The sequence below is a fragment of the Callorhinus ursinus genome, unplaced genomic scaffold (assembly GCF_003265705.2).
Source record: "Callorhinus ursinus isolate GAN/ISIS: 27379988/994484 unplaced genomic scaffold, GSC_fseal_2.0 scaffold25, whole genome shotgun sequence".
Lineage (NCBI taxonomy): Eukaryota > Metazoa > Chordata > Mammalia > Carnivora > Otariidae > Callorhinus > Callorhinus ursinus.
This window is the reverse complement of record NW_027397087.1, coordinates 38,926,572-38,954,336: the sequence shown is the minus strand read 5'-3', so window position 1 is coordinate 38,954,336 and position 27,765 is coordinate 38,926,572. Positions and strand designations below refer to the sequence as shown.

The 27,765-nt window shown below is 58.1% G+C and overlaps 1 protein-coding gene and 1 long non-coding RNA gene across 2 annotated transcripts in view; one reads left to right on the top strand and one right to left on the bottom strand.

Moving 5' to 3' along the window:
* Positions 1–1,096: 1,096 nt before the first annotated feature.
* CUNH15orf39 (chromosome unknown C15orf39 homolog) lies at positions 1,097–10,761 on the bottom strand. The gene is given in 4 exon segments (XM_025883968.2): positions 1,097–2,537; positions 4,556–5,616; positions 5,618–7,259; positions 10,592–10,761. Coding segments are annotated over 3 exon segments (3,081 nt in total). The 5' UTR covers positions 7,210–7,259; positions 10,592–10,761; the 3' UTR covers positions 1,097–2,109.
* A 1,903-nt stretch (positions 10,762–12,664) lies between these two features.
* Positions 12,665–27,765, top strand: part of LOC141370036 (uncharacterized) — a 43,221-nt gene continuing 28,120 nt past the window's right edge. The window contains exons 1-2 of the long non-coding RNA XR_012373720.1: positions 12,665–12,790; positions 15,203–15,321. This is a non-coding gene — a long non-coding RNA (uncharacterized lncRNA). The remainder of the gene's footprint in view (positions 12,791–15,202; positions 15,322–27,765) is intronic.

Sequence of the window (27,765 nt, the reverse complement as noted above, 5' to 3'; positions counted from 1 at the left end):
CACTCAGGTAGCCTCAAGTGAAGCAGACTGGCTGCACTTCCGCTGTCTGGGAAACACGTGCACCACAGCCCCTATCCTCCAGGCTGGTGTGCTAGAAGCCTGCCGCATTCCCACCCGTTTCCTGGCAGTCCAGCCGCACCTGAGTATTTTCCTTCTCCAGATACTCCTCTAGGCCTCCTCACATGCCGTTCACCGTACTCCGGGTGCACTTCACCCTTGCCTACCTTCTTCCTCCCCGCCTCCAAGGCCCACTTCCAGCAGCAGCTCTTCTGGGATCCAAGGACGCCTCCTTGTCCCCAAGCTAGGACTGGCCCCTCCCGAGCTTCCACAGCACACTTCCCCGGGTTCTGTCACTGTGGTGACCACATGTCGGAGTTGCCGGGGAACTCCTCAGGCCTGGAGAGGCGGCAGCAGGAGCAATGGCGGCTGCCGTTCCACATCCGGGCCTAGTGCAAAGCCAGGCTCCAGCTGTTGGCAGGCCCAGGAGGGATACTGTAGCTGGACTCAGAAAAGGCTCATAATGACTAGGGTTGACACCAGCAGGTCTGACCAGTCCTAGTGGACTGGCCCTCTGTCTGGATGGGAGTGGGAAACCAGGAAGCCACCTCAGCAGCCCTGAGAACAAACCTCTTGCAAGAAGAGCCCAGCAGAGGCAGGGTCTCTGGAGGGTGTGCTGTGTCTCCCCATACCAGCTAAGGGGTGAGGAGCTGTCCCTCCGTGGGATGGAGTCACCAGCATAGGAACAGGGTGACAGCACTGTTCTAGGTACACGTTGGTGGGCATGTCCTTGGTGCTGGGAGATGGGCAAGTGCTAGGGTTGGTGACCAGCATTTCTCACTGGGGCAGTGCACTACAGACCCAACAACCACCAGGACCCACAAGGGTCTCGGGAGGGAAAGGACTTTCCTTGAGCACAGCAATGGCTGCCCAGTGGACAGGTGACCAGGACCCACGTGGCCAGAGCTAGCCAGCACAATGGGGCCAGAGAGCCTCGGCACCTTCTGGGCTGGGAACAGGGAGAACTGCTAAGGACTACATGATGGCCTATTAAACCTGTGACCCCCCCCCCCAAAAAAAAACATAGCCAGGCTTCAGGTCCAAAAACAACCCAAATGCTTTAATGTTTAATGGCCTGCCTCCAGGGCCCACAGCCTTCTTACAAACCTTAGCTAGGTCAAGGGCCCAGCTCACCAGCCTCTGGCTCAGTTTAGCACGCTGCAAGGAGGTAACTCATAGCAGGCCTGACAGGGGCTCTGGCTTAGGGAGTGCCAGGGTCCCTAGTCTACATCTTCGGAGACCTCCCAGGATTAAGCTGTCATTCAGCCTGTCTTGTCTAGTCCCTGAGTCCCTGTAGCTGCTCGGCTTCTAGCGAACTTTCTCGGGAAGATAACACCGGGTGGAGGCGGCAGCTCAGGGAAGTCACTGGTGTCAATTCAGGACAGGCCTGGGGCCTCCCAGAGTTGAGGGCAGCAGGCCCAGAACAAGAATGTCAGCCCCAGGCTGTATCCAGGCACCCCCTGTAGTGAAGGAGAGAAGGGGCAGGCTCCCCCAGGGAGCTCCAGGCTGGGGGTCAGGGCCCAACCCCAGACACTGGGGCATAGCCCCAGGCTTTCCTGGGAAATGACTCTAGAAAAGTGTAAGTCATACACACTGTACACCGTACCACCCTAAAATAACCAAATCCTATGACACACGAAGACTTTCTAGAAGGTTCTGCTTGCCTTAGCCTCCTATTCCAGGCTCTGGCTGGGAGCTAGGCCCCTGTCCTGGGGAGGAAGCAGAGAGCAAACCTTAATGGGTGTGTGTCAGACATCACCCCCACAACAACCCTGTGAGGTAGGCTGCGTTGTCCTATCTTACAAACGGGGAACTGAGGGCTCAAGGAAGGAAGTGACTTGCCTGGTTACACAGCAAGGAACACAGGAGCTAGAATTCAAGCCCAAGTCTGTTGAGCTCCAAAGCCCACACGTTTTCTCTAAAGAAGAAACAGGAAGTAGTCCTTTCTAATAATAAAGCTCCACAAGTTAAAAGTTTGGAGGCTCTCAGCCCAGCAGGGGTAGCGGGGGGGGGGGGGGAGCAAGAGCAGAAGCCCCAAGGGCATGTCCACTCCTAGCCCTGGGCAGCTGGCCTTACAAAAGGTAAGGGTTCAGTGACCCCCAAACAGCCACCAGTGCTACAGCGATGGCTCTGGCCACCCAGCACCTGTGGGTGAGGCACGGGCCGCTCCAGCCCTCAGGCCTTGTGGCCCCAAGTAGGTAGTGCCAGGCCACTGAGCCAGGCAGTTTCCAGCAGGCTGCGGAAGCGGGCCCTTAGCGTGGGGCCAGGGGGGCTGGTGCTGGCGGCAGGGGCAGGGGAGGTACCGTGGGACCCTTCCCCAGCAGCTGCCCCTTTCTCTGGGCCAGGGGTTGGTGGCTTCCTCCCTGGCTTCCTGGCCTTGGGGACAGGTGACTTCCAAGCCAGGGCTAGGCTCTCCGGCTCATCTCTGGCCATGGTGGGTTCTGAGGAGGGCACAGATCCAGCCTCAGTGTCAAAGTCACCTGGAAAATGAACACACAGTCAGGCCGCAGACCCCAGCACCCTCAGGCCCCATTTCCTGGCCTCCAAAGCCACCTAGACCAGTGGTTCCGCTCTGCCTCAGGCCTGGAAGGCCCCGGCAAGGTCACGGCCATTATGACCTTTCCCCATGTGTGCTAGAGGCCAGACCATCAAGCCGAAGAGTATGCTTCTCCCCAGGTGATGCCAGAGCTCTATTAGATGACGGTACCGCTCAGGCGAAGTGTCTGGTGCAAGAACAAAAGGAAAGGGGCCAACAGGCCAGGAACCACTGGCTGTATAAGCAGGGAAACTGAGGCATGGAGAGAGAGAGAGCCCTGCTACACGTAAGTGTAGCATCCTTCTACCAGACCACCCCAGAGCCCAGGAGTGGAGGAAGCAGCAGAGGCAGCAGGAGGGGGCTTCTGACCAAGAGCACACCTACTGGCAAGGGAGGCTGTCAGGGAGAACACGGACACCCATGGAAGGGTGGACCCCCCCCCCAGGGTCAGGGGAGGACTCACAGCTCAGGGAGTGGGGACTGGGGTGCCAAATCCAGCCTGCAGCAGGAAGGAGCTGGGTCCCAATCAGTTCTGCACTAGGCCCCAGACCCTTGCAGGCTCAGGGCAGGAGGGGACTGTGGGGCACCCGGGCCCCAGCACCCAGCCGGCAGCCCGGGAAATACGGCCCTGTCCTCTCTGGGCCCCACAGCCCAACTGTCCAGGGAGAAGACAGGGCTGGAGCCTCTGAGCCATGCATGATACACACCCCCCACCCCTGCTCAACAACACTCCCACTTGTGTTTTCTTAGCACCCATTAGGGCAAACGCTCCAACCTCTTAAGTGCTCTGGGGTCAGCATTGCTTATCACCCAGACACCAAGCTCCCCATCTGTGCCTCACTGCCTCGGGTGTGCTCCCCACCCTGACATGGAGCCAGGACGAGGTAAGAGCCCAGGGCAAGGCTGCCAGGATGACGAGAAACTAAAGTGTTCCTGTGGAGACACAGCCCAGACAGAAGCCTGGTGGCAGGATGGCAGAGCAGCAAGGAAAGACTACAGAGCGGGTCACAGGCCTCAGGCCTCAATGTGCCAGGTGTCCTGATGTAGGAGAGGCCACAAGGGGCACCACCTGGCACCATCACCAAAGTCCTGGCTGAAGAAATGAGTACACACAGCACGTGACCCCGCAGCAGCTGCCCAGAGCAGGGCCAAGCGACCTGAACCACTGCACATGATGCTCCAGAACATAAAAAGAGCAAGCTGGAGAACAATATGCACAAGATGTCATTTAGTAGGAGAAAAGCAAACGACAAAACATCGCTCCGACTTACGGGTGCACTTCCGTGAATATAAATACTGGGAGGACCGAAACACTGCACATTCAAAAGGCAGCCGTGTTTGGGGGGAGAAGTCCCCGCTTTCGGGAATCAGGTGCCATTGACTGAGGTGGAGAAGGCAGTGGGGGGAGGGCAGAGGGCTTAGGGGAAATCTCAGGAGTGTGGGTCTGGAAGGAGTTAAGGGTCAGAGAGATACCAGGTGCAAAGGGCCAGCATGCATTCAGTAATTTGGGGCTCAAGCTCAGAAGAAGGGACACTGGGTGGGACACAGACACAGGGGGAAGAGACCTCAGATAGAGAACAGGGCCTCGTCAGAGCCACAGAACCCAGAGAAGTCTGCACCGAGGCCAGAGAAGGCACAGCAGAGGAGGAGGGAAGCCGGGAAGCGGCGGCATCGGGGGAGGTCAGGAAGTTTCCAGAGGGACAGAGCAGCGGGCCCGCTCAGAGGCTTGCAGCAGACGCTGTGAAGGCCCTCAGTGGTACCCAGGTGAGGAGGAATGCCGGGGGGGGGGTCCACAGGGCCTCCCCAGGATGGCCAGCACCCTCCCCAGCACGAGTTCTTGGGCCTCCCGTGCCTTCCGAGGCCCAAGCGTCCGTCAGCCCTGGCTGCGACCACTCACACAGCCCACACACCTGTCACTCGTTCACACAGCTCCGGTGGCCACTGGGGCTGCCCCATGCTCACCCAGCTGGCGGCGGACACAGTCACGCCACTGCAGGCCCAGCAGGTCGGGGTAGATGTCGGGCAGCTGGCGCAGCGCCAGCAACTTGAGCATGCGTGACGTGCAGCCGTGCAGGGCCCGCTCGCGCAGCGCCCGCTCCTCGGACAGCGTGGTGGGCCGCAGCTCCACGCGGTGCTCCTGCAGCACGTGGTCCACGGAGGCGGGAGGCAGCCGTGGGAAGAGCCGCTCCTTCACCAGGTGGATGGGCACGAAGATGGCCCCGGCCCGCACCACATGGGGGAAGGGGCACTGCTGTGTGCACACGAAGCTCTGCAGCTGCGACAGCAGCTTGCCTAGCAGCCCCTGCACAGCCTGGCAGTCCTGCCACGCCGCCTGGCCCCAAGGCCCGGCCGTCTCGAGCCACTCACGCAGCTTCTCGGGTGGGGAGTGTGCCACTGAGCCCGAGATGGCATCGCACAGGGAAGCGTGCAGTCCTGTGAAGTGTTGCTCTGGAGAGTCCGCTGCCGCGGGGGTAGAAGCTGGAGCCGGAGCCTGGGCCGGGGCAGGTGATGGGGCCGGGGCCAGGGTGGGGGAGGCCATGGCTACGGCTGGAGGGCTGGGCAGCGCCAGGTTGAAGCAGGCCACGGGCAAGGGCTGTGTGAGAATCTGGAGACCAAGGGGCACGGATGTGGGGGTTGGTACAGGCTGGGCAGACGCAGGGGCAGGGGTGGGCGCCGATGGGGCCGCGGCTGCAGCCAAGGGTGCTGGCCGGAGGATCTTGAATTTTCGGAACATGAAGGCCACGGAGCTGTGGAAGTTGGTCCGCGGGGCGGCCTCGGTGGTCGCCAGTACCCCAGGCAGGCCCGGTGCCTCCGAGACCATCTTTTCCAGGTCTGGCAGATCCGAGACTGTGTTCCCCACAGCTGGTGCATCCAGGGCTGCCGTGGGCTTGGCACGCACCGCAGGACTAGGAACCCTGATGGGAGCCTCTGCCACAGGCTTCTTCACACTTAAGTCCAGGGCTACCTCCTCTCTAAGTGAGCAGTGAGCCTTCGAAAGGGCATCCCGGGCAGGCAGGCCCCCCCCCCAAGTCTTTGGCAGGGCTCTCACCAGGGGCTGGGGCTGGCTCAGGCTCAGCTGTGTCCTTGGGTGCCGGCACGTCCAGATAGTCCCGGTAGGGGGCCAGGCTGAAGACATTGTCGATAATCGGCATGGGTGGAGAGCTGGGTGGCAGCGCGCCCTCGTTTGGCGCAAGAGACTGGCGCTCCCGGGCGCAGGGCGGGAGCGCCGGAGGGGTGCGTGGAACCGGGCTATCTCCAATGACAATGGGTGCTCCGGGGTGCTCACCGAGCTGGGGCCGGAGCTGCTCTTTCCTGCAGCTGGGCAGCCACATCTTCTCCTCTGCAGGCCTCCCGGGCTCTGGGCAGGGCTGGCTGACGGGTAGGGGCTGGCATGCTCGCTGGAAGGCACTGGGCTGCGGCACAGCCTGTACATTGTTTTGGGAAGGTGGCGTCCCTCCAAGCCCTGGGGATGCTCCACAGAGAGTGAGGTCATCACGGGCGTAAGGAAAGCCCAGTGTCTGGGGGGCAGCGAAGTCCAGTGGGCACCGGGGAGCAAGAGGTGGCTCCAGCTTGAGGCCTGGTGAGGGTGCTGGGAGTGGGGCAGAGGGGTAGGAAAAAGTATCCAGGCCCACTGCGGGCATATAGGGTGCCTGGGCGGCCTGCTGCCTCAGGTAGGGGCTGCTCAGCCCACCAGCTGGGTACCCAGCCCCCTTGTGGGCTCCCACAGGCTGTAGCGGAAGCACTGAGCTATAACTGCCCTGCTTCTCTGGGTGGCGACAGGCTGTTGGGCAAGGCAGAGCCTGTGGAGGGTGAGGGAGCGGGTAGTGGGTAGGCACTGTATCCTGGCAGGCTGGCCCCAGGGGTTGGGCCAGCTGGGTCCAAGGGCTGGGGGGTCCATCGGACAATGCCTGCTTGGGATCCCCAGAGTAAGGACCTGCATACTTGGAGGCCAGGAAGCCTGTGCTGTGGATGGTCCGATACTTCTCCAGAAATGCCTGGCACGGGGAGAAGCTTACTGAATTTTTGCCAGCTGGCACCCCACGCAAGAAGGTGCCATCTAGGGATGGGCCCTTGCCAGGAGTTGGGGTCAGAGAACAAGATGGGTCAGCCGGGGGTAAGAGGGGTCCAGTCATCATCGTCCAATCAACGTCCAGTGGCCTCTTCGCTGCCCCATCCCCCAGGCAAGTCGAGAGCCCGTAACACAGAGGGTTCCGGTAGACAGGTTTGGGTGCCGCCAACGGTGGGCCTGGGTAGGAATGAGACTGGGGACCGAGGGGCAGGAGCTCAACAGGACCAGGGTCCTGCACCTTCTCAGAGCTTTCTGCTGGTGAGCGGTGGAGCAGGCAGCTGGTCAACAGGCTGTCCGTCCGAAGAGGGGGTCCTGCCACGCTGGTAGGGTACAAGGGTGGATATGGGGTCCAAGATGCCAACCGCTCAGACCCTGCCTTGGGAGCACTCCCCATAGGGCAGGAGAAGTAGGCACCCTTGTAGCTGCAGGGGTCCTGGTTACCAGCAGAGGGGGGCAGGCTGTGCCCGGGCCCGGAGTCTGCCTCTAGGCGGGGCAGCTTGCCATACATCACAGGCCCCAGGGTCCCCAGTGGCCGCTTCTCCGCCATCACTGTGAAGGCTTCAAGCCCTCAGGGGCCCCAGCTACTCAACTGCTGGCCTGGGAGAGAGAAGGAGAAAGGGAGGGGCTGTCAGAACAGGCTGCAGGCAAGCAGTCGAGGGCTGCTCCTCTCACTGGCTCACCGCCACACCTAAGAACGTGGCACCTAGCAGATGCTTGATAGAGACCATGAATGACTGAATGCATGAGTCACACAACACAGAGGCTGCCACCATATACCTCCCACCCCCATTCCAGGAGCCCCTTCTGTTCAGCTTCCCTCCACATGACTCCCAAGACCCCTTTCCTGGTGTTTCAGACTTTCAGGGTACAGTCTGCAGATCCATTCGCTTGGCTACCCCTGTTCCCCATATACAGATGAGGAGACCCATTCATCCCAAAGTCCCTGATAAAGGAGATGGGACAAGAGACAGGCTTCCTACCCCCCACTACAGCTCTTATTCCAGATGCCATAGGGCTCTCAAGATGACTAGTCGCTGCAGCCAAGATGTGGAACTGGACATTGTCTATGGATTCGTATTTCCTGAGACACTCTTTAGGGCTCACTCTCTGACTGGCCAAACTCATCAAAAATGGCAGAGCCAAGCCTGGAACCCAGGTCCCTAGGCCCAAAGCAACACAGATACTGGGCTTGGTTCCGTAGGGTAGGGCTACTCCCCCAGGAGAAGTGGTGGGCAGCGTAGCTCTGTAGGGGCCCGGCCCTCAGCAGGAGAGCCGAGGCTGTCCAGTAGATGGTGCTGTGGCACCAGCAGGAAGGTCCCCAAGTGTCCAGGAGGAGAGCCTGTGTGCATCCCGGGCCCTCAGCTGCAGTTGGCTATTCCAAGGCATATGAGGGCAGCACAGCCCCAGGGACAAGCAGGTGGGGAGATGGGAGGATGTGAGTGTCCAGGGAGGGAGTCCCCAGGGACCACAGAAAGCTAGCGGGCTTCTACCCCCACTGCACTGACAGAAATACCGAATGCGACAGCAAGACTAAGGCCCGGAAGCAAGGAAAAGCAAGGATTGGGACCCAGGCCCAGAGAGGTCAAGTACGGGTTTCCTCAGGGCAGCTTGTACCCAATGACCCATGAAGGGTCATCCGAGGCCAGGCTTCTCGGGCCACATCACCCTTCCTCCACCTCCCCTAGCACCCTGTTCCCTGAAACCCTCAGGTGGCTTAGACAGGATGAATCGGCTCCCTCTCGCTATGATTAGGCCATGCATCAGGTGCAAGCTATAACCAGCCCCCTCTCCCAGCCCTCTCCTCCCTTCTGGCTGGTGGCCAATGACAACCACAGGCTCGGAAGGAGACCATCACATCTTGGGGACAAGAAAAGCCAAGGGCAGTATGAGGGCCAATGCCCACTCCCATCCCAGCCTAACTGCACCACGAAAGCCAGGCAGCACTCTGAAAAAGTTGGCTCATCTCCTGGCCAGAATCTGACACCTCAGGCCAGCCTAGGGAAGGGGTGTCCCTAGAAGACCAGAAGGGGCATCAGGGTAACAGTATTGATAGCAATGCTCTATGACGGAGATCTGCATCCCAGACCGAAAGCCCCAACCTGTGGCACAGCAACCTTGCAAGCAGTTGTCTGGTTTTGGGGGTGCTAAGCCTCCCACCTCACACTACCACGGGGAGCTCTGGTTTAATTAAGTACTGGCTCTTGTCTCACCTCCCCCACATGCCCCTTGGAGCCTGCTCCACACCCACCCCAACCCCAGGAGTCTTTCTCTCCTGGGCTCTGCCCATTGCGAGCCCTGTGCCCTGGAGACTTCCTGAGACAGCCTCCCCCTCCACCCTGGGACCTAGCCAACAGAAGTGAAGCCACCGGGACCCTCAGGGGTCTTTGAGGGAGAGATGGGGCTCTAGGGAGTCAGCACAGGACTATGAAAGGTACAGGGCTGCCCTTACCTCCAGCCAGTAGAAACCCAGTGTACACTCCCTTGACGGAGGCCCCTCTCCACTCAAGCCAGTAGCCAAAATGTAGGTGCCTCCTTCACTCACACACACACACACACACACACACACACACACACACACACACACACCACGGAGGAGGCAAGCAATTGCTTGGAGAAGGACAGGACCCCAGGGAGCCAGGTCACATCACCCTTTGGGCCACCAAGCTGTTTTGCTGGCTGAGGTTGGAGCTGGACTGGGAGGACCAACCTCGGCCAGGGCCCAGGGCAGGGTCCAGAAAAAGAGCCCACCGCCACTGTGCCATCCCTGCCCTAAGCATCAGGGGAAACAAACAGCTCTTCCATCTCTTAGCGGCTCTCCGGAAGGCCAGGGACGTTGGGAGTTGGGAAAGACCAGGAAGAAGAGAGCGATACTGCCGGGCTAGGGCCTGGCATCTGGCCTCCCCTAGAGGGCTGAATCAGGACCCCTCCGGCGTCCTCACACCTCCCCCAGCTGCAGCTCTGGGCCCTACAGAACCTGGCGCAGCCTAGGCTCCATTGGAGGGGGAAGGGTCGCAGGATCGGCCTCCACCACCTTTCCTCTACCTGCCCCGCCCATAACCGTGGTGCCTGGGGCCCTCCGCCAACCTGGCTTTGGGGCTGCCGCCGCGCCTGACCCCGCGGGCTTCCGGGTGTCCCCATGCTCTGTCCGTTGGCGCTGGGGCGCACGTGCACCCCAGCAGGCTGATACATAGGCCGCAGCCACGCATGCAAACCCGTGCCTGCAAGTACGTGCATGGCCCACATCTGCACACACGCCCCTCCAGAACTGCGTTCCCCCCTCGCTTGGGCCCCGCACACGTGTGCACACAGGAAGGCCCGCGCACCCAGCCCCGAGGGCCGACACCCAAAGACTGGAGGGAGGACAGGAGCAGGGGGCGGCCTGGCCGCAGTGTCCGGGCAGCCACCGCCTCGGGGCGATCCCGCCAGCCTGGGCTGCGGCCAGAGGGTGAGTCAAGCCGTAGCGAGGAAACCGCAGGGCCGTCCCGTCCCAGTAGGGCGCGTCCAGGGCCCCGCGGCGCCTCAGCTCCCGCGGCCCCCCACCCCAGGCCCAGACCCCCGCCGCCCCCACATCTCCGCCCCGGCAGTCCATGTGAGCGGGGCCCCCTAGGAGGCCCGAGGGCTCAGCGGGAGCTGCTCCTCGCCAGCCCCTCTCCGGATCCGGCGCCAGAGCCTCGCCGGCGCTGCGGGGCGCTCCCAGGCCCCGGGGGTCTCGAAGTCCGGGGAAAGTCGGAGCAGCCGCGCGCCCCCTGCCCCGCAGCCCGCCCGCCCGGGGCCCGCCGCAGCCAGGAGCGGCAGCACCTCGGCCCAGGCCCGGCGCGCTCCATGCCCCGGCCGACCGGTAGGGGCGCCCTGGGGCAGCGCCACCCGCCCCTTCGCGCGCCGCCCGCAAACTCGGCCCAACTTTCCGCGCCGAGCCGACGAGCTCCTACCTGCAAGGCGCCGGGCTTCCCGCTGCTGCTGCCGGGGGCCGCGGCCGCATCCTCCAGCCCCGTGGAGGCCGCAGGTCCTTGTCCGGCCGGGCCCTGCACGGGAAGTCGCGGTGAGCACCGAGCGCGGAGACACCCTCCTCGCGGCCGTTCGCGCCGCCGCTGGGCGCCGTCTGCGGTCCCTGGCTGGGCGGGCTGGGGGCGGGGCGGGGGCGGGGCGGCCCGCGCGGTGGAGGCTGAGCCGGGCCGCGCCTCTGGGAGCCCGCGATCCCCTGGGCGCGGGGGTGCGGAGGGCCTGCGGCGGCCAGCTGTACGAGGACCCGGCCGCGCGTGCTGTGCACTGTCTGTACCCATCGCATTCCCCGAGCCGCTGCTCAGCGCGCCCAGCACACGCCTTCATTCAGTCACTCCGTTAGATCATTCATTCGTTGCCACTTTCTAGCTACGTGGCCTCGTGCATGCCTCTTGACCTTGTTGGGCTTCAGTTTCCTTATTTTAGTAAAAGTGGAATTCTATCCTAGTGGTGGTGGTGTAAAGGATTAGAAAAGGTTGTATTAAGATGTCTGGCACACAGTAGGTGTTCTGGCTCCCTTGGCCAGTACTAGTTGCATTAGGGAGCTGAAGAAGGGCTCCTGAGTCTGTCACCACATCTCAGTGCAGCCACTGAGGGGAGATTCCAGACAAATGTATCTCAATCCCTGTTAGGGCACTACGTGTAGGTGAGGAAGGGGTGATTTCTCCATCACTGTAGTGGGCCAGGAATGAGGGTGCTTGCGGTTGCTAAGTGGCCTCAGTGGGTACCTCATCAACCTCTTTGGCAAACCTCCCTCACTAAGATAGGCCTGAACATGTGAAGCTTGGGAGGTGGGATGGGAGGGAGCGTTCCCAGCCAGGAATGGTATGTTGCAGAGAAAGGGGCTGGAGGGGTGGATGGGCTGTCTCCATTTGCCCTGACTCCCTGGGCCATCTAATTTTGGATGTGAAGCCCCTCGATGTTGCTATCTTCTCAAGGGTCCGGCCTGGTTAGTACTTGGATGGGAGGCTGCTATCTTCTCCGAAGAAACCTGGTCCCTCACAGTTCCTGGGCTGCCCAGGGACTAGGGACAGGTGTGTGCAGTGGAGGAGGGGGGAGGCAGGTGGCCATGCCAAAGGTCAGAGCAAGTTCATGGGGCAAAACCACCCAGGCCACCGGCTCAGATCCCAAAGGTCAGGGCTGCCTGAGTCAGAGGGCAGAGGAGGCCTGAGGCCATAGGTTCCCAGAGTCAGGAAGCAGCTGGAGGTGAGGAGGAGGGGCTGGACACTGCAGGTAAGAAAAGGAAGAGGAAGTGGAGGTCACTTAGGGGGAGGGGAGCGAGTATCAGTTGAGAGCTGGAGGGTCCTGAGAGTCTGGAGACATCTGAGGAGCAGAGACTCAGAGAGGTTTGGGGCTTTCCCAGGGTTACACAGCAGGCTGGAATAAAAACTCAGATCTCCTAGCTCCCACACCTTCACATCAGGAAAGTACACCTGTGGGTGACAACTGGGGGTCATGGCCAAGCCTCAGTTCACAGGCTATTCGTCCCTACTCTTGCTCCTCACCACTCTGCCCTCCCTCCCGCTCACCGTTCTTTAGCACAACACCCATTCTCCCACCTTTGCCCTGTTGGGGGGCAGGGGTGGTGGGAGGAGGTCAGTATTCTCAATTCTTGGGGCCTAGGACTCTCAGGTTGTGTGCTCAGATCACCTGGTGTTCTCTCCAATCTCTCTGAGCCTGAGTGGGACCCCCCCAGGCCAGGATAAGCCTGGGGAGACCCTAGGGGCCAGTTAAGATTCTGCGGCCCCACTCTGAGTCTTGCCTTAATTGAGGGACACTTCACAAAGACGGCAGCCACCTTAATCATGCCCATTCCTTTTCGACATACCTTGCACTACAAAAGAAAGGGGAACTTGGGAGCCCTTTGTAACTTTCTGAGCTTCAATTTCCTCCTCTGCAGAATGGGAACCGTGAGACCTGCCTCACAGACTGAGGTGAATGTTGCACAAAACCGTGTGGGAAATTGCTTGTAAATGATAAAAAGCTCTGTAGGGTGTCAGCTGTGAGCCCCCGAAGGCCCTGACCTTGTCCTTTTCTTCTCTACCCCGAGGGTCATGTATGTGCAGAGCCGAAGAAAAGTGGCTCTCAGGCGTCTGGTCTGTCAGATGAAGGAGGCTGATGGATCTGAGGTGACTGCCTTGGGAGCCCCCGAGGGTTTATTAGGAGGTGCTCTTGAAGAGGAGAAATGGTATCATGGCTGGATGGGACAGTGTTAACAAAAGCAGAGAAGGGAGCAGTCTGTCCTTCTGTGGGCTTCCTGGGTGGGGTTAACAAAGAAAAGTAGCATAGAAAAGCCTGGAAGGGAGGTTTCACACTCCCCCCACCCTGCCACACCGACTCTGCGCTCCTCTACCCCACCCCAGACACTGATTACCCCCCTGGCTCTCTGGGAAGGTGAGGTAAAAGGTCAGCTCCCCCAACCTCAGCTGGACCTACAGTTATTAATAATGTCGTTCCCTCTCATGAGGCCACACTTGCTATTTACAAATCTCTTTCCTGCCTCCCAGGAGCTTCTTCTTGGCCCAGAGGAGGGAGATGTGGCGCTGGCAGCCACAGTATAGGCAGTGAACCAGAGAAGCGTGGCACCTTTCCTTGAGACACACAGCAAGGCTCTCTCCCATCCTTCCAGACCCAGCTATACACATTGCATCCTCCAGGGAGGCCCTCGGACAGCTGTCTGTCGCAACACTTTGCCCTTTCTGCTTCCTCCTCCCTTCCCTACTCCCACTCAGCAGAGGAATAGCTCAGTGGGGGTGGGGGGGTGGGGGGGGGGGGGGGGGGGGGCCAGGCCAGGAGCTCCTCCTTGGAGCATGGCCCTGGGCCAATCACTTAATAGACATCTCACTTAATTCTTACAACAACCATATGAGGCCAGGGTTTGAGAAACAGGCAAACTGAGGTTTGACTTACTGAGCTGTGTTGACCTTAAGGCAGCCCCTTAACCTCTGAGTTTGCTCATCAGACAAATGGGCATAATGAGAACATACCACAGGTCTCATGCAGATCCAGTGAGTTCACAGCTTGCTTTATAGTAAGACCTTAACCGGTGGTAGCTCTAGAGGAAGGGGCGGGTGGGGAGAAGTGGCCCGCCCACAGAGCCAAGAATTGGAGGAGCTGGGACTCCCCGCAAAGAACTGTGTGACCCCAAACTATTTGGAGAGAAGGCTCTGGTAGAGTTGGTGGTCAGGAACTCTCTACCACTCAAGCACACAAAGCCTGAGGGCTGGGCTGAACCAGGGGCTGTTAGCCTGGATTCACAGTAGCTTAGAGAGCCTAGGTTGGACGGGGCCTGGCACGAGGGTCAGGGCCATGGGATCTCATCAGGGTGAAGTCAGCCACCTCCCAAAGATGTGCGGGCAAACCAGAGCTTCCTTCTGTGGGGAGGGCCAGGCAGGCAGGGAGTGAGAAGCCCCCAGACTCTGGAGGAGCCCCGCTCTGTCTCCAGAGGAAATCAGAGTCTCTCAATGGGGGATCCCATTGAGACCAAGAAAGGGAGATGGGCTTTCACTGGGCTCCTCTGGAGGACGGTGCCTGCCAGCCTACTGACTAGAAAGAAGAAGCCCACACACAATAATTTGGGGACCTTAGTGCAGGGGAATGGGGAGCACTCTGATTAATTAACAGCCAGGGTGGATTAACCATCCTTCCCATCCTTCCTTCTAGTACTGTCTCCCAGTGCAGTGAAAGAGACAGGTATGAAACAGACCATGGCATTTTGGGGTGATGTGTGGTTGTGTAGGGATGGGCTGCCCAAGAGAGGCCTGAGGAATAGGGTACTGAACCTTGAGTCAGGGTAGCGTCCCCCATTCTGCCTATGCCAGAGCCCAGCCACTGGCTCTGTCTGGCCCAGTGCTGGAAGCAGTGGGAAACATTACCTTCCTACCTCCAGAGAGGTCTTTCTAATGCCTACATCTGACCCTGTAATCCCTCCCCTCCCCGGCTGGGAGCCTCCCATGGCTCCCCAGTACCCTCAAGATCCAATTTCCCAGTCAGGCTTCTGCCTGCCTCCTGACCGGCCCTCTCCAACCGCCTGCCACTCTAGCCCCCAGCGCCAGCCCGAGGTCCTTGCTGGGGCATTACCTCTGTGATTTGGAGTATGCTCTCCTTGGCTGAGAGCCCTGGCCTCTGCTGCTTGTCCAGCTCTTTCTTTGCTAACCTGTCTTCAAGTTAGACCCACTCCTCCAGGAAGCCTTCCAAAGCTCTAGGCTGGGTTTGGTCACCTCTTCTGGAGCCTCATAGCATTCCAAACTCCCCTTCGCATTAGCCCGTTAGCCTGGCCACAGCTCCCTGTGCTAACGTGGCCGGGTTTCCAGCCCGGCTCCCCTGCTAGACTGGGGACGGACCTCTTCCAGGGCAGGGCCTGGGTCTGCCCAGCACAGGGTGGAGGTGGTTAGGGAGTGAAGGATTAATGGCAAAGGAGGACTCTGCTCATCTGAGAGGGAAGAAGGGCACAAAAAGCTGCCTGGGCCCAGAGATGAGTGTCTGAAGGGAGCCTCTACTGCCAAAAGCTACCCTAAAGCCCCTGCACCTCCCCCCCTCAGCCTCTCAGGACCCGTGACACCAAACCTCGGACCAGCAGCAGCCTGCTGCCAGCGCCCATTTCAACATGGAAACACTGAGGCCCGGAGAGGGGCAGCCACGTGCCCAGGGTCTGGGGCAGGTGAGCCTTGAACCCAGGTCTCCCGAAGGCCTGTCCAGTCTGCACACCAGCTCCCTTCTTGTTTTGACGGTGCTTCTCCCTCTCCCTCTCCGTCCCCAGACCCAGAAGGGAAAAACACCTGGCTGAGCTCCACCTGAGCTTCCAGCTGCGGGCAGCCCCCTCCTCAGAGGCCCCCAGCCTGGCCTTGGGGGTGTGAGGAGAAGAGGAGGGGGAGCTCAGTGAAAAGAGGAAAGGCTGATGCATTTCCCCCTTGGTGTTGCAGCAGACTGCTCCCCCTAGCCCAAGCCTGGACCTCTGCCAGCCTCCCTAATCACCTCCTTTCCTTTCCCCATCCAGGGCCTCTCTCTGGGGATCCCCTCCCCCCACCTCTGTGCCCTGGACAGAGCAGCACAGCTGTTTCCAGGATGGTGGTTTGGGCCTGGGCGGGCTGTACCCACAGCCCTGACTCCTGCCCAGTGCCCGCCTCGCTTCAGCCTCCATCGGGAGTTACCTCCTGCAGCTCCCCAGTTTAAAGGTCTTGGGGGGCCACCAACACAACTCCTCCTGGCCCTGCCCAGGCCCCCTCCCCCAGTGCCAGAGCACATCCCCTCCTACCGTGGGCAGGCAGGGTGGACTGTCCATCGAAACCTTCCTAAGGCCGCTGGGGCAGTGGGGTCTGGGCCAGGTGGTTGGCGCTGCCCCCTCGTTAGTGGCCTGCTGGGGTTTCCGTCACTTAGGGCTGGTTACCAGGCAACCGCGTCAGGAGGGCTGGCTCTGGCTGGGGCTGGCACGGCTCTCAGCTGCTGAAGGGGAGGCGTGTGGCCTGGCCGGCTGAGGCCAGGGTCATGGTCGGGAGGCCTCATGCTCCCGGGAGGGGTTGGGGGATGGTGCCTCAGCTCTGCAAACTCAGAACTCCTTGTCGTTACGGCAGCTTAGACTCACAGCCCAGCCCCAGGAAAGGGGCCTCCAGCCGCCCTCCATGGCCCTCCACACCAACACCCATACTCAGAGCCCTCAGGTTTCTGGGAGGTTGGGGGAAGCTGAGTGGGAGCAGAGAGGTGCACGCTTCCGTCTTTAGGGACTGGGGGTGTGGCCTGTTGACCTTACTGACCACCACCCTGTGGCCTGATGCGGGGGACATGAGGAGTCAGATTTCCCTGGGTACAGGGCCTAAATCCCTGGGTCTGCACTGGGTCTAAATCTTGCTCTGCCTCTCCGTGGTTGTGTGGCCCTGGACATGTTAACTGCTTGTCTGAGCCTCGGTTGCCTCATCTATAGAATGGGACGCTAGCCCCTGTCTCATAATGCGGTGTGCAGTATATAAGATGCTCAGAGCAGTGCCTGGCACGTAGCCTCCTCTTCACACCTGTTCATTCCCTTCCTCCAAGCCCCGAGGTTCCCACATTACAAGGGGGCAAACGTTACAGATGCTGATGGCCCGCACACTGGCCACCCAGCATTGCCAGGTGACCCGGGGACGTGCCATCTTCATGTCCAAGAATAGCCTCGCGCCCCACCCTGCCCCTCACTCTTTGTGTTTTCAACTTAATACCCCTATAGCCCTTTGCTAGGTAGCAGGCACTGGTCTAAGGGCTCTACAAATATTAGTGCATTTCATTTATTTAATCCATTTAATGGATTAAGTGACTTAATCCATTTATTAATCCATTTAATGGATTAAATGAGGTGATGCTGAGGTACACCTGGGGAGCTGTGGTGGGACAGGGGCCCAGGCACGCCCCCTCGCCGTCCTGGGGTGGCTTCGCTGTGCCACTGGGTTGGATGCCAGGTCCGCCTCCTGCCACAAAGCCAGGCTGGGCTGGTGTAGCCGTGAGCAGGTCAGACTTTCAGGAAGAGCAGTGAGGGCTAATTAAAACTTTGACTCAGGGAGGCCCCCTTGGGGCAGGGATTGCCTCAGTCAGCTCCCTTGGGGAGGCCCCCTAATTGGACCTGCGGGGGCCCTAGTAATGATGCAAACTCACCAGGTAGAGGCTAACAGGCAGGGAGGAAGGGAGGGAGGGGGAAGAAGGAAACAGGTTGGCAAAAAAATAATGACAACCCCCCTCTCGTTGTGAGGGGGATGACTTGGGAGTTGCCAGGCTGTCACTTAGTTGCTGTGTGATTTCGGATAAATTATGTGGCCTCTCCGAGCCCCTGTTTCCTCACTAGAAAGTGAAGACAAGAAAAGCTCCTGGAGGGTTGCCGTAAGAAGGAAGGGACAGAAAGTTCCAGGCACAATGTGTGGCCCAGAAATAGGCACTTATAAAATTGGAGCAAGTGTTACCATGTTAGTAAGCCGGTATTACTACCTTTCATATCCATCATCTCTTTCAGTTTGGGGAGGATTAGCCTCCCAGCTCTCTCTCCCGATTACGTGAGTGTGGGTCCTGGGCCCAGTGAGGGGTGTCGGGGAGCAGGGGCTGGGGGGGCGGTGTGGGTCAAGCCGGAGGTCATGGAGCAGTTTGGGGATGCATAGGGATTCAGAGCCGGCAGAGTGGAGGGGACCTAACTAGGTAGCAAGGAGAAGAGAGGGGATGCTTGGTGGGGTGAACAGCCCTAAGAAAGGCTTGGAGACCAGAGAGAATGCAGAGTGCGGTCAGGAGCCATGGGGAGCCCCGGCTAGAGTTAGGGTCTGCTGAGATTCGTTGGCCGATGTGAGTAACAGCCTCACGCTGCCCTGCTGAGGCCGGGGTCTGGCCCTAAGTGACCAGAGTGCCCCCTAGCTCCAGGGTGCTGAGAACGACTGCACTGTGCGGCGGGGCCCTGAAGCAGGGAACCTGTGGGAGGGAGGAGGGTGCTACTTGTTTGCCTTTCTGGTTGCAGCAAAATGGCCCTCTGACTCCCCTGCCCTCTCTCTGGTGGGTCAATCTTATCCCTGATCTGTGAGGTTTCTGTGGTCACCGGGCACAAGTCTATCTCCCCAGGCTCTCTGGCCCCCTCAGGAGGCCATACAGGCCTGTTCTCAGGACAAGGCCCGGGCCAAGGTCCAGAAAGAGTCGGGGCCAGCATGGGGTGAGAACCCAGACCCCTCCAGGATGACCCAGTGATGTCACCTCTGTTCTCACAAGCAGCCTCCAACGGCACCCAACCCGGTGTCTGCCTGGGCCAAGACAGGCCTGGAGGCCCGAGGACAGGGTGGTGGGCCTCCCTTCTCCTTGAGGACTCCCCAGAGCAGAGCACTCTGCCCCTGCAAAGTGCTCCATGAAGAACCTTTCAAACAAATAGGCCTCAGAACACGAGTCCTTCTGTGGAGGTAAAGGCAGGGCCAAGGTATGGAGGGGGCCGGGCTGCATTTCAAAGCAGCTGGTCAGCACTAGTGAGTCAACAGTTCCTGAGCAAACACAGCCGGCTCGGACCTGGGCCTCTCTGCTTGCCCTCGCTGGCAGCCCCCTCCCCTCCTGCAGGCCCCACCTCCTGGCAGCCAGGCCATCTGTAGCTCACACGGGCTCCAATTAGCTCAGGAATTAGCACCTCATCAGGCCTGTCTGCCTTCGAACAGCTTCCCTGGGAAGGGGTTTCAGGAGGTCTCCATGACCTCAGGGGCCCAGGACTAGGGCAAGTTCAGGAAGGCTTAGGGGCCAGACTGCAAGGCCACTGTGGGTCTCCCTGCACCTACAGATGCCCCCTGGCACTCACAGGCATGGGTTTCCCCCGCACAGGGCAGTGGACCCAACTGAAGAATCCCTCAGGGATTAGAGTAGGGTGGCCGGGAGGCAGCGGAGCCCCAGGTGGGACAGGGCTTCTCCCAGCAATCCCTGGGCCCATGTATCCACACCCACACCCACCTCCTCTCCAGCTCTGCTTATGCGGGACCCATGGCTGGCTAAGATAATCAGGGACACGGGCGGGCAGCAGGGAAGGGTAGGAGGACAGCCAAGTCCCCAAGTTACCCTAGGGAAGGAGGCAAAACCCACTGGGGTCGATCAGGGAGCTGAGGGTGGGGTGGCGGTAGGGTGGCCTGTGGCTGGTGGGGTCAGAGAAGGCCTCCTGCAAGAGACAAAAGGAGGTGGGAAGTCCTGAGGTGCTGTCAGTGTGTGGGGGTCACAGCACGGTAGAGTGGCTCCAGGGCCAGGCGCAGGTGGAGCTGTGCCCTGATTGAGCTCAGTTTCCCCATCTCTAACCCAGGGACAATAAAAGTAACAGCCCCCAGGGGCCAGGGAGGATTATAAGAGGCTGGGTATGGGGTGAGCAATAGCGCTATGGGGCCGGGAGGCAGGTGGCAGTGGCACCCAGGCCACCGTGCAGGGGGTGAGCGGCAAGGGAAGCCACATCTCGTCTCCCTCCCCCAGACTCAGAGCAGCCCTGGCCCGGGGGAGTGGGCGTCCCATTGCTCAGGCTTGGGGGAAGGAGTGCATGTCAGGCCTGAGTAACCAGTGCGAAAGGCACGGGGGACCCAGCCAGGCAGGAAGTCAGCCCCACCCCAAGCTGGGGCCACCTGGGGCTGCTGGCTGGCTGTGGTCAGTCATGAGCCTCTCCCTTGGCGGCTGGAGAGGCAGATACCCTGCAAAGGCTCACTGCTGGTGGGCAGGGGGCAGGGAAGTCCTTCCAATAAAACCTCCTGCTCTCAAGCCTCTGGCTCCCCCAGCCCCAGGTGCCCCCAGCCCCACCCCGCCCATCTTCACCCCCATCTGGTTCCCAGTCCCAGCTCTGTCTGTCCCCATCCCTATCCCAATTCTGAGACAACAGCCAGTAAACACACCAGGACAGCCCTAATAGGGATAAAAGGCCTTGAGATGGGACACGCCCACATGTCTGTGTCTCTAGGGAGCAGCTGGAGGGGCACTGCTGCGCCAGGCAGGGTCCTCCTTACCCACAGCCACCTTCGGAGTGGCCCTGTCCAGGAGTCACGGGGGCTTCCTGCCACCTTCCTGCGACCTGACCTGCCACACTAGCCACAACCCAGCAGAGGCTGTGGTCAGCCCGAGCCCTGCCTGTGACCATGGTCCCTGTTTGTACCCAGAAGTGGCAGCATGAAGCCCTCAAGGGCAAAGCGTTCAGAAAGCCATTTGGGGGAACTGGGGAGACTGTGCCCACTGCTCTGCTGGGCTCTGGGGACTGTGGGAGGTGGGAGGGAACACTGGTGAACCCGGGGACACACCCCACCACAGCTTTCCCCATGGGCAGCTCTCTTTCCTTCTCAGCAGCTGCCCAGAACTGGGCCGCTTTCGGCAGCCCCTCCTGCAGCCCCTCAGGTGGCCAGCAGCCCTGTGGACTTTGAGGGGCTCCCTGATGGACTCCCCCCATGCTCCAGGTTCAGTGGGGTAGAGTGCCACCCACCCCCCAGGAACCAAGCCCTGGGGAGCCAGGACTGTCACTGTGACCTGATGTGCTTCCCCCAGGATGCCAGGCTCCCCACCCCATGACAAGTCAAGACAGGCAGAATGAGGGCCCTCCCAGATCTCAGGAATGTGCTCCTGGGGCCAGGGGACTGGAGGGAAGGGGGCCCGCACTGCACGGCTGGAGTGGTGGAGGAAGATGGGGCCTCTCCTTGGCTCAGATCCCGCCTCTGCTACTTCCTGGCTGTGTTGCCTTAGGCGAGTCACTTCACCTTCCTGAAGCACAGTTCATACAGGTATAAAATTAGGATAACTGTCACCCATGTCATGGGACAATCTAGCAGACTAAGTGAGGCTTGAACGTGGGGACCCCAGCTGGGACACAGCAATGCTCAGTGCTTCCTGGAGGAGGTGAACCCAAGGGGTCGGGGGACCGAAGCCGGGCTGTGCAGCTGGTGGCGCTTATGCCTGTGGGGGCGTGTCTGGCCTGGGACAAGCGAGAGCACCCCTTCCAGTACAGGCCTGCCTGGGGTGTGCACTGCTCTCCAGCCCTTGCTCAGTCTTCCCTCCGCTACCTGCCCCATTTCCTGTCCTCCCCCCACCCCGCCGGTGGACTCTGTCCAGGGCTGCTGACTCTTCTTGGAAGGAGGAGAATACCAGTGCAGAGACTTCCAGCTCTCGGAGCTGAGTGGACTGTCTTGCACAGCCCTCTCCTGCGCTCCGGCTTCATAGGCCTCATGTGCAGAGGAGGAAGCTGAGGTGAAAGGGACTTGCCCAGGGTCTCCCCACCAGGAAGCTGCAGATCCAGGAGTCAGGCGAGCCTAGGGTTCCTCACTCCCAACACTGGGCTCCTGCCACCTCCCTCTGAATGGAGGCCTCCTGGCCAGGCGGGACTCCCAGGAGATTAGAGGACCGAGGACAAGGTTGTCACGTCCACGCAGGAGCACCCCTGTGCACAGACAGACCTCCAGACCCAGCTTGTCATGCATTCTTGCCCTCATCCGCTCATCTGCTTTCTCAGGGTGCCTGTGAGGCCAAGGTATGCATGACCTCTGTGTGTGCCCACAGGGACCACTAGTCACCTAAGGCAGGAGGGCCCTAAAAGGCCCTGGTTCAAAATAAGGAGGTGCTGGGAGGGTGGGTGTTGGGGTGGGGATGTTCAATCACCCCCTCCCCCTCTCCAGCTTTGTTCCCCCCACCGCATTCCTGGCACCCACTGCCTTGGGCTTTGCACCAAGTTCCTCCACCAGACCAGCAAAGGCAAGTTGCCTCCTGGCTATACCCCAGCCTACCTCTGTGACCTCAGGCACATCGCTGGACATGGTCAGCCCACTTCCTTTTTCTTTTTTTAAAGATTTTATTTATTTATTCGAGAGAGGTAGAGGGAGAGAGCATGAGCAGGGTGAAGGGCAGAGGGAGAAGCAGACTCCCCACTGAGCAGGGAGCCCGATGTGGGGCTTGATCCCAGGACTCCGGGACCATGACCTGAGCCGAAGGCAGACACTTAACTGACTGAGCCACCCAGGCGCCCTGGTCAGCCCACTTTCTTGTCTCTAAAATGGGGCTTATGCCTTTTTTTTTCTGTTTCTTTTTTTATCTCAAAGATTTTGTTTATTTATTTGTCAGAGAGAGAGAGAGAGAGCACAATCAGGGGAAGCGGCAGGCAGAGGGAGAAGCAGGCTCCCCGCTGAGCAAGGAGCCTGATGCAGGACTCGATTCCAGGACCCTGGGATCATGACCAGAGCTGAAGGCAAATGCTTAACAGACTGAGCCATCCAGGCGTCCCTGCTGATGCCTTTCTTATGTTCTTACTGTGGAAGGGAGGAAGGTAGAAGATCTTGAATGAAAAGCGCCATGTGAGACACTCACTTGCTCATCCACTCCCACCTGCCAGGGACGGAGGTGGTCCCCGTCTAGACAACGGCCCTGGACAATGTCTAGGGATGGGGGAAGGCCCAGCTCACCCAGCTGGGGTGGAGAAGACATGGGCAACCCACCCCATCCTCAAGGTAGTCCCATCACTTTATGCCAGGGGACCTCTGCAGGGCGGTTCCCACTGGGCACCCACCAGCCTCTCATCCCTCTAGCCTCTGCTTCCATGAGGCCCTGAGAGCACCCCGTCCCCTCCCTCCCTCTTTCCCATCTTTGTGCGAGCTCCAGCTGCCTTCTCTTTCACAAGCCCCTCTTTGCCCACTGTGGCTCTTCTGTGGGTCTGTGGCCCTCAGGAACACCCAGTTTCCCTCGTCCCCTCATTCAGTTCAAGGTCGAAGCCCAGGCTGCCCCAGCCCCACCCCTGCTGAGCTGGAAGACCAGTACAATTCAGACAGGGGCTGAGTACCAGCTACCCCTTGCCTCTCAATTTCCTCATTGGTAATTTGGAAATAAAAATACCCAAAGTTGGGGAGGGGGGTGGGGGGATGGGTTAGCCTGGTGATGGGTATTAAAGAGGGCACGTTCTGCGTGGAGCACTGGGTGTTATGCACAAACAATGAATCATGGAACAGTACATTAAAAACCAATGATGTAATGTATGGTGATTAACATAACAATAAAAAATTTAAAAAATACCCAAAGATATGGGGGCGCCTGGGTGGTTCAGTTGGTTGAGTGTCTGGCTCTTGATCTCAGATCAGGTCTTGATCTCAGGGCTGTGAGTTCAGGCCCTGCATTGGGTTCTACGCTGGGCGTGGAGACTACTTAAAAAAACAAACAAGAGCGGGCGCCTCGGTGGCTCAGTTGGTTAAGCGACTGCCTTCGGCTCAGGTCATGATCCTGGAGTCCCGGGATCGAGTCCCACATCGGGCTCCCTGCTCGGCGGGGAGTCTGCTTCTCCCTCTGACCCTCTTCCCTCTCGTGCTCTCTATCTCTCATTCCCTCTCTCTCAAATAAATAAATAAAATCTTTAAAAAAAACAAACAAACAAGAGAGATACATTGTGACACTAAATTAGAAAACCAACGTATCTGGTGTATGGGTTAATATAAACGATAGGAACAAATCCATAAATAAATGAACAAACTCTTGAGTCAGCTCTAACTTCTTTTTTTTTTAATGTTTTATTATTTATTCATGAGAGTCAGAGAGAGAGAGAGAGAGAGAGAGGCAGAGGGAGAAGCAGGCTCCCTGCCTAGCAGGGAGCCCGATGCGGGACTCGAGCCCAGGGATCATGACCTGAGCCGAAGGCAGACGCTTAACCATCTGAGCCACCCAGGCGCCCCAGCTCTAATTTCTTAAAACAATACCAAAACCCTAGTTAGCAAACTCAGATGCTCTGTTGCTCATAGCATATTGTTAGCTACTCTCATCATGGGCCCCATCTCTGTGTCTTTGAGGTCCCAGGGCTAGGATGCGCTTGCAGAGGCAGGCTGCCCAGAGGAGGTTGCCTAGGGAGGCCTCAGGAAAAGGTGGGAGGCTAAGTCAGGAGTCAGGATAAGGAAGGCCCAGAAAGTCCCACTGGGGCTTTCTCCTACTTTGGAGGGTCTAGAGCAGAAGCCAAGGACCCACACTGGGTGTGGGACCCAGGAGACTGCTGCCTGAGGGACCTCAATTCTTTGGCTTTCAACGGGGGCTCCTCACAGGGCTGCTGCCAGCCACAAGCACTGGGCAGAGGAACCACTCTGGGCAGACAGAGCCCTGCGCCAGGACGCTTGACTTGGGAGCAGAGCATGTACTGGGTTTTAGGGGCTAGATGCCATTTCAGCTGGACACCCTTGTGCATTGCCCAACCTGCAACTGGCAGGGACCCTGTGACGCCCCCCTCCCCATAACTCTGAGGATAGCAGAGCAGCCTACATTTCTCCAGGCAGACTTCCCACCCAGCAACTCCCCACGTGCACATGGCCTCCAGCTCCCCAAGCTGGACCCCCTCTCTCTAGCCCCTCAGCCCGTCAGCACTGACTGGCAAGAAGCAGAGTTGGTGTTAGACTTTGACCAAGGGTCAGGAGGATGAGGAAGATCAACATCCCAACTCAGAACGAGCAAGGCACACAGGCAGTGGCCATCTTGTTTTCAAACCCCTCAGCTATTTCCTGTCTGGCCATACCCCACTCAGGTCACAGCTTGCTGGCATCTTCTTTTTGGATCCCCCTTCCGCCTTCTGAAACGCTTGTCCTCCTGTCCTCATTCATAGCAGTTTAGCCCTCCACCCCCACTCGTATGCGCAAACCAGATACGCTCCAGGTTCCTGAGCCCAGCCAGGCATTTTGCTAAGCTGGGGGCACCTAACCACCCTGGCCACAGCACCCTTCTATTGTGCTTTACCTTCTCACAGCTTGACCCATTCTTAGGGCACTCTTGCCACCCATGTAGAGAAATGGACAAAGAATGATAGATTTTTTTTCTTTCCCCTCGAGTCTGATCCCTTTCCCATCTCATCGTTTTTCATCTGTTGAAGCCAATCTCAGACACTTTTTAGACCATGAGCACGTGTCACGGGTTTATCATAAACGGGTTAGCAGAGGAACCAGTCGAGGAGAACAAAACACAATAGATTCCTCCAGCATCCTGGGAGAAGCTGTGTAACAAAGTGATTTGGAGCACAAACACTAAAGCCAGACTGCCTGGTTTCGATCCCACTTCTGCACCTTTCTAGCTGTGTGACCTCCCTTAATTTCTCTGTGCCTCAGTTTCTTCACCCATGAACGATGGAGGATAGTAGTACTTCCCTCACAGAGTTGTTGTTGAATTAATTAAATTTAAACTTAATGAATTAAATGAATTAAGCTTTGTAAGCTACTAGCACAGTGCCTGGCACACTATAAGCATGCTAAGAGTGTCTGCTATTATTATTATTAGCAAGTTTATATAGGAGAAGAAACAGGAAAGTTAGATAAGCTTGTTTAATTACGGACAGGTCTGGGTAGCTTTACAGACCTGTAAAGCTGTCATATGTGTATCAGCTGCATGGGTTCAACCTGGGTCACACCAGGCAGGACCGTCCCTCCAAATTGCTAGGTGTGGGCTGCTAATCAGAAACACCAGCTGCAGTTTTGGTGGTGGTGTTTTTTTTTTTTTCTTTTGAGTCTGGGATATCTTTTGTCCCCAAACTGCAGCCTGTACCCCTGAAACCCCTGAATGATTATCAGAAACATCTTTGAATCGAGCAGAGCCTGGGGGCAACAGGAGGTGGCAGAGAGAATGAGGGAGCCGAGGAACCTCCCCCAGCACAGCCAGGTGGTGCTGGCACGGCTGGTGGTGGGCTCCATTGCCACGAGGAGACAGCCGGGAGCTGCTGGGCAGTGAGGCCAGGACTGGGCAGCTGAACGACTTGTCTGTGGTCCTGGCCATGGGAACGGCTCTCAAGGGCCGGCCATGGTTCCTGGCCACTGGCCACACTGTCTTCTGAACCCTTGGCCTGCGTGAAGCTCCTTCCCTAAGTTCCCAGAGCCCTGGCAAGCCCGAACCCTCTGCCCAGCCTTGTGCTGGCCTGAGTGTCCTGTGGGGAGGGAAGGCAGGACTGCAGGAGGACCCAGCCAGGCTGAGCTGAGAGCCAAGAGGGGCTTGGCAGCTTCCCTGAGGGCTGGCACAGTGCCTTGCCCTTCTCCACCCCCCACTGCCAAAATGGCTCAGGACCTGACAGAGTATTCAGTTAATAAAGCCTTGTGAGGTTGCCTGGTAAAAGTAAACCCAAAGACACAAGGTTACCTGACATTTAGTAGTTCTTTCCAATAGAAATATAATACCAACCACACATGTCTTTTAAAGTTTTTCTAGTAGACATGAAAAAAGTAAAAAGAAACAGGTGAAACTAAGTTTAATAATATATTTTATTGAACCCAGTTTATCCAAAATATGATTTCACATGTAATCAATATATGGAGTTATTGATGATATACTTTACATTCTTTTTTTTCTCAAAGTTTCATTTATTTACATAATCTCTACACCCAACATGGGGCTTGAACTCATGACCCTGAGATTAAGAGTCACATCATTTTCCCACTGACGTAGCCAGGTGCCCCTATATTTTACATTCTTTTATTTCATGCTGTCTTTGAAATCCTGTGTGTATTTTACACTTCTTGCATTTATCAATGTGGACTGTAGGGGAGGAAAAAAATTTCTCCTCTACCCTCAGACGTGCAGTTGCTGGGGCCTACAGACTAAATTGACAAAAGGGAAATTAACTGGACAAAAAGGGTGTTTCCTATGCATACAGGAGCCAACTAAGGAAGCAGCAGTCTCCTTGAACAATTACAGTTAGAGGTTTACATACCTTAGTAGGGAAAAGGGAGTGGGGAGAAATAAGTTCAATGGGAAAAACAAATAGATTTTTTTAAAAGATTTTTTATTTTATTTATTTGACAGAGAGAGACACAGCGAGAGAGGGAACACAAGCAGGGGGGAGTGGGAGAGGGAGAAGCAGGCTTCATAGAGCAGGGAGCCTCACGCAGGGCTCCACATGGGGCTGGACCCCAGGACCCTGGGATCATGACTTGAGCCGAAGGCAGACGCTTAAGGACTGAGCCACCCAGGCGCCCTCCCCGCCTTTTTTTAAAGAACAAGTAGATTTCTTTGGGAAACACAAATGAGTTTTTAGGAGAACATAAGAAAGATAAGAACGTCTGTGATAATATTTGTCTATACAGGTATGAATGGTCTCTCATCTTCTTCCAGGCCACAAAACTCTCTTGAAGAGGGGATTTCTGTAGCCTCACTTCCCAGAAGTTGATACTTCTAGTCAGATAAGGGAAACTCTGAGGAAGCTTTTCTTTCTGCATTGGTTTAATCTCAAATGTCTTAAAAAAATATTCCAGCCTCGGGGGGGGGGGGGGTCTGAGAGTGGATCCTCACCCCATATTTCAAGTGCTCAGTAGCTACATGTGGCTAGGGGTTTTCTTATTGGACAGCGTAGCTGCAGAACCACCAAATCGTGGAGCCCCAGGACTGGGCAGCCTCTGGAGATCCCAGCAAGCATCCTTTCTACTGCCTCCCTGACAAGCTCTGGCCCACCTTCTGCTTGAGCGTCTCCCAAGCGCGAGGTGCCCCTGTCTCCTTAGGCAGCCTGTTCCTCTCAGGCTTCAAGGGGGAAGCTGTTGATGCTGTGCGGAAAACTCCCTCCTGTTTGTGCAACCCAGTTATCTTTTCCAAAGCGCTGGCGCGAACCCGCTGGGAGGGTGGCATGCTGCAACTGTTTTTCATTTTACCCATAAGGTCTGTGTCCGCAGCAAGTGGAGAGAGAGGGGGATAC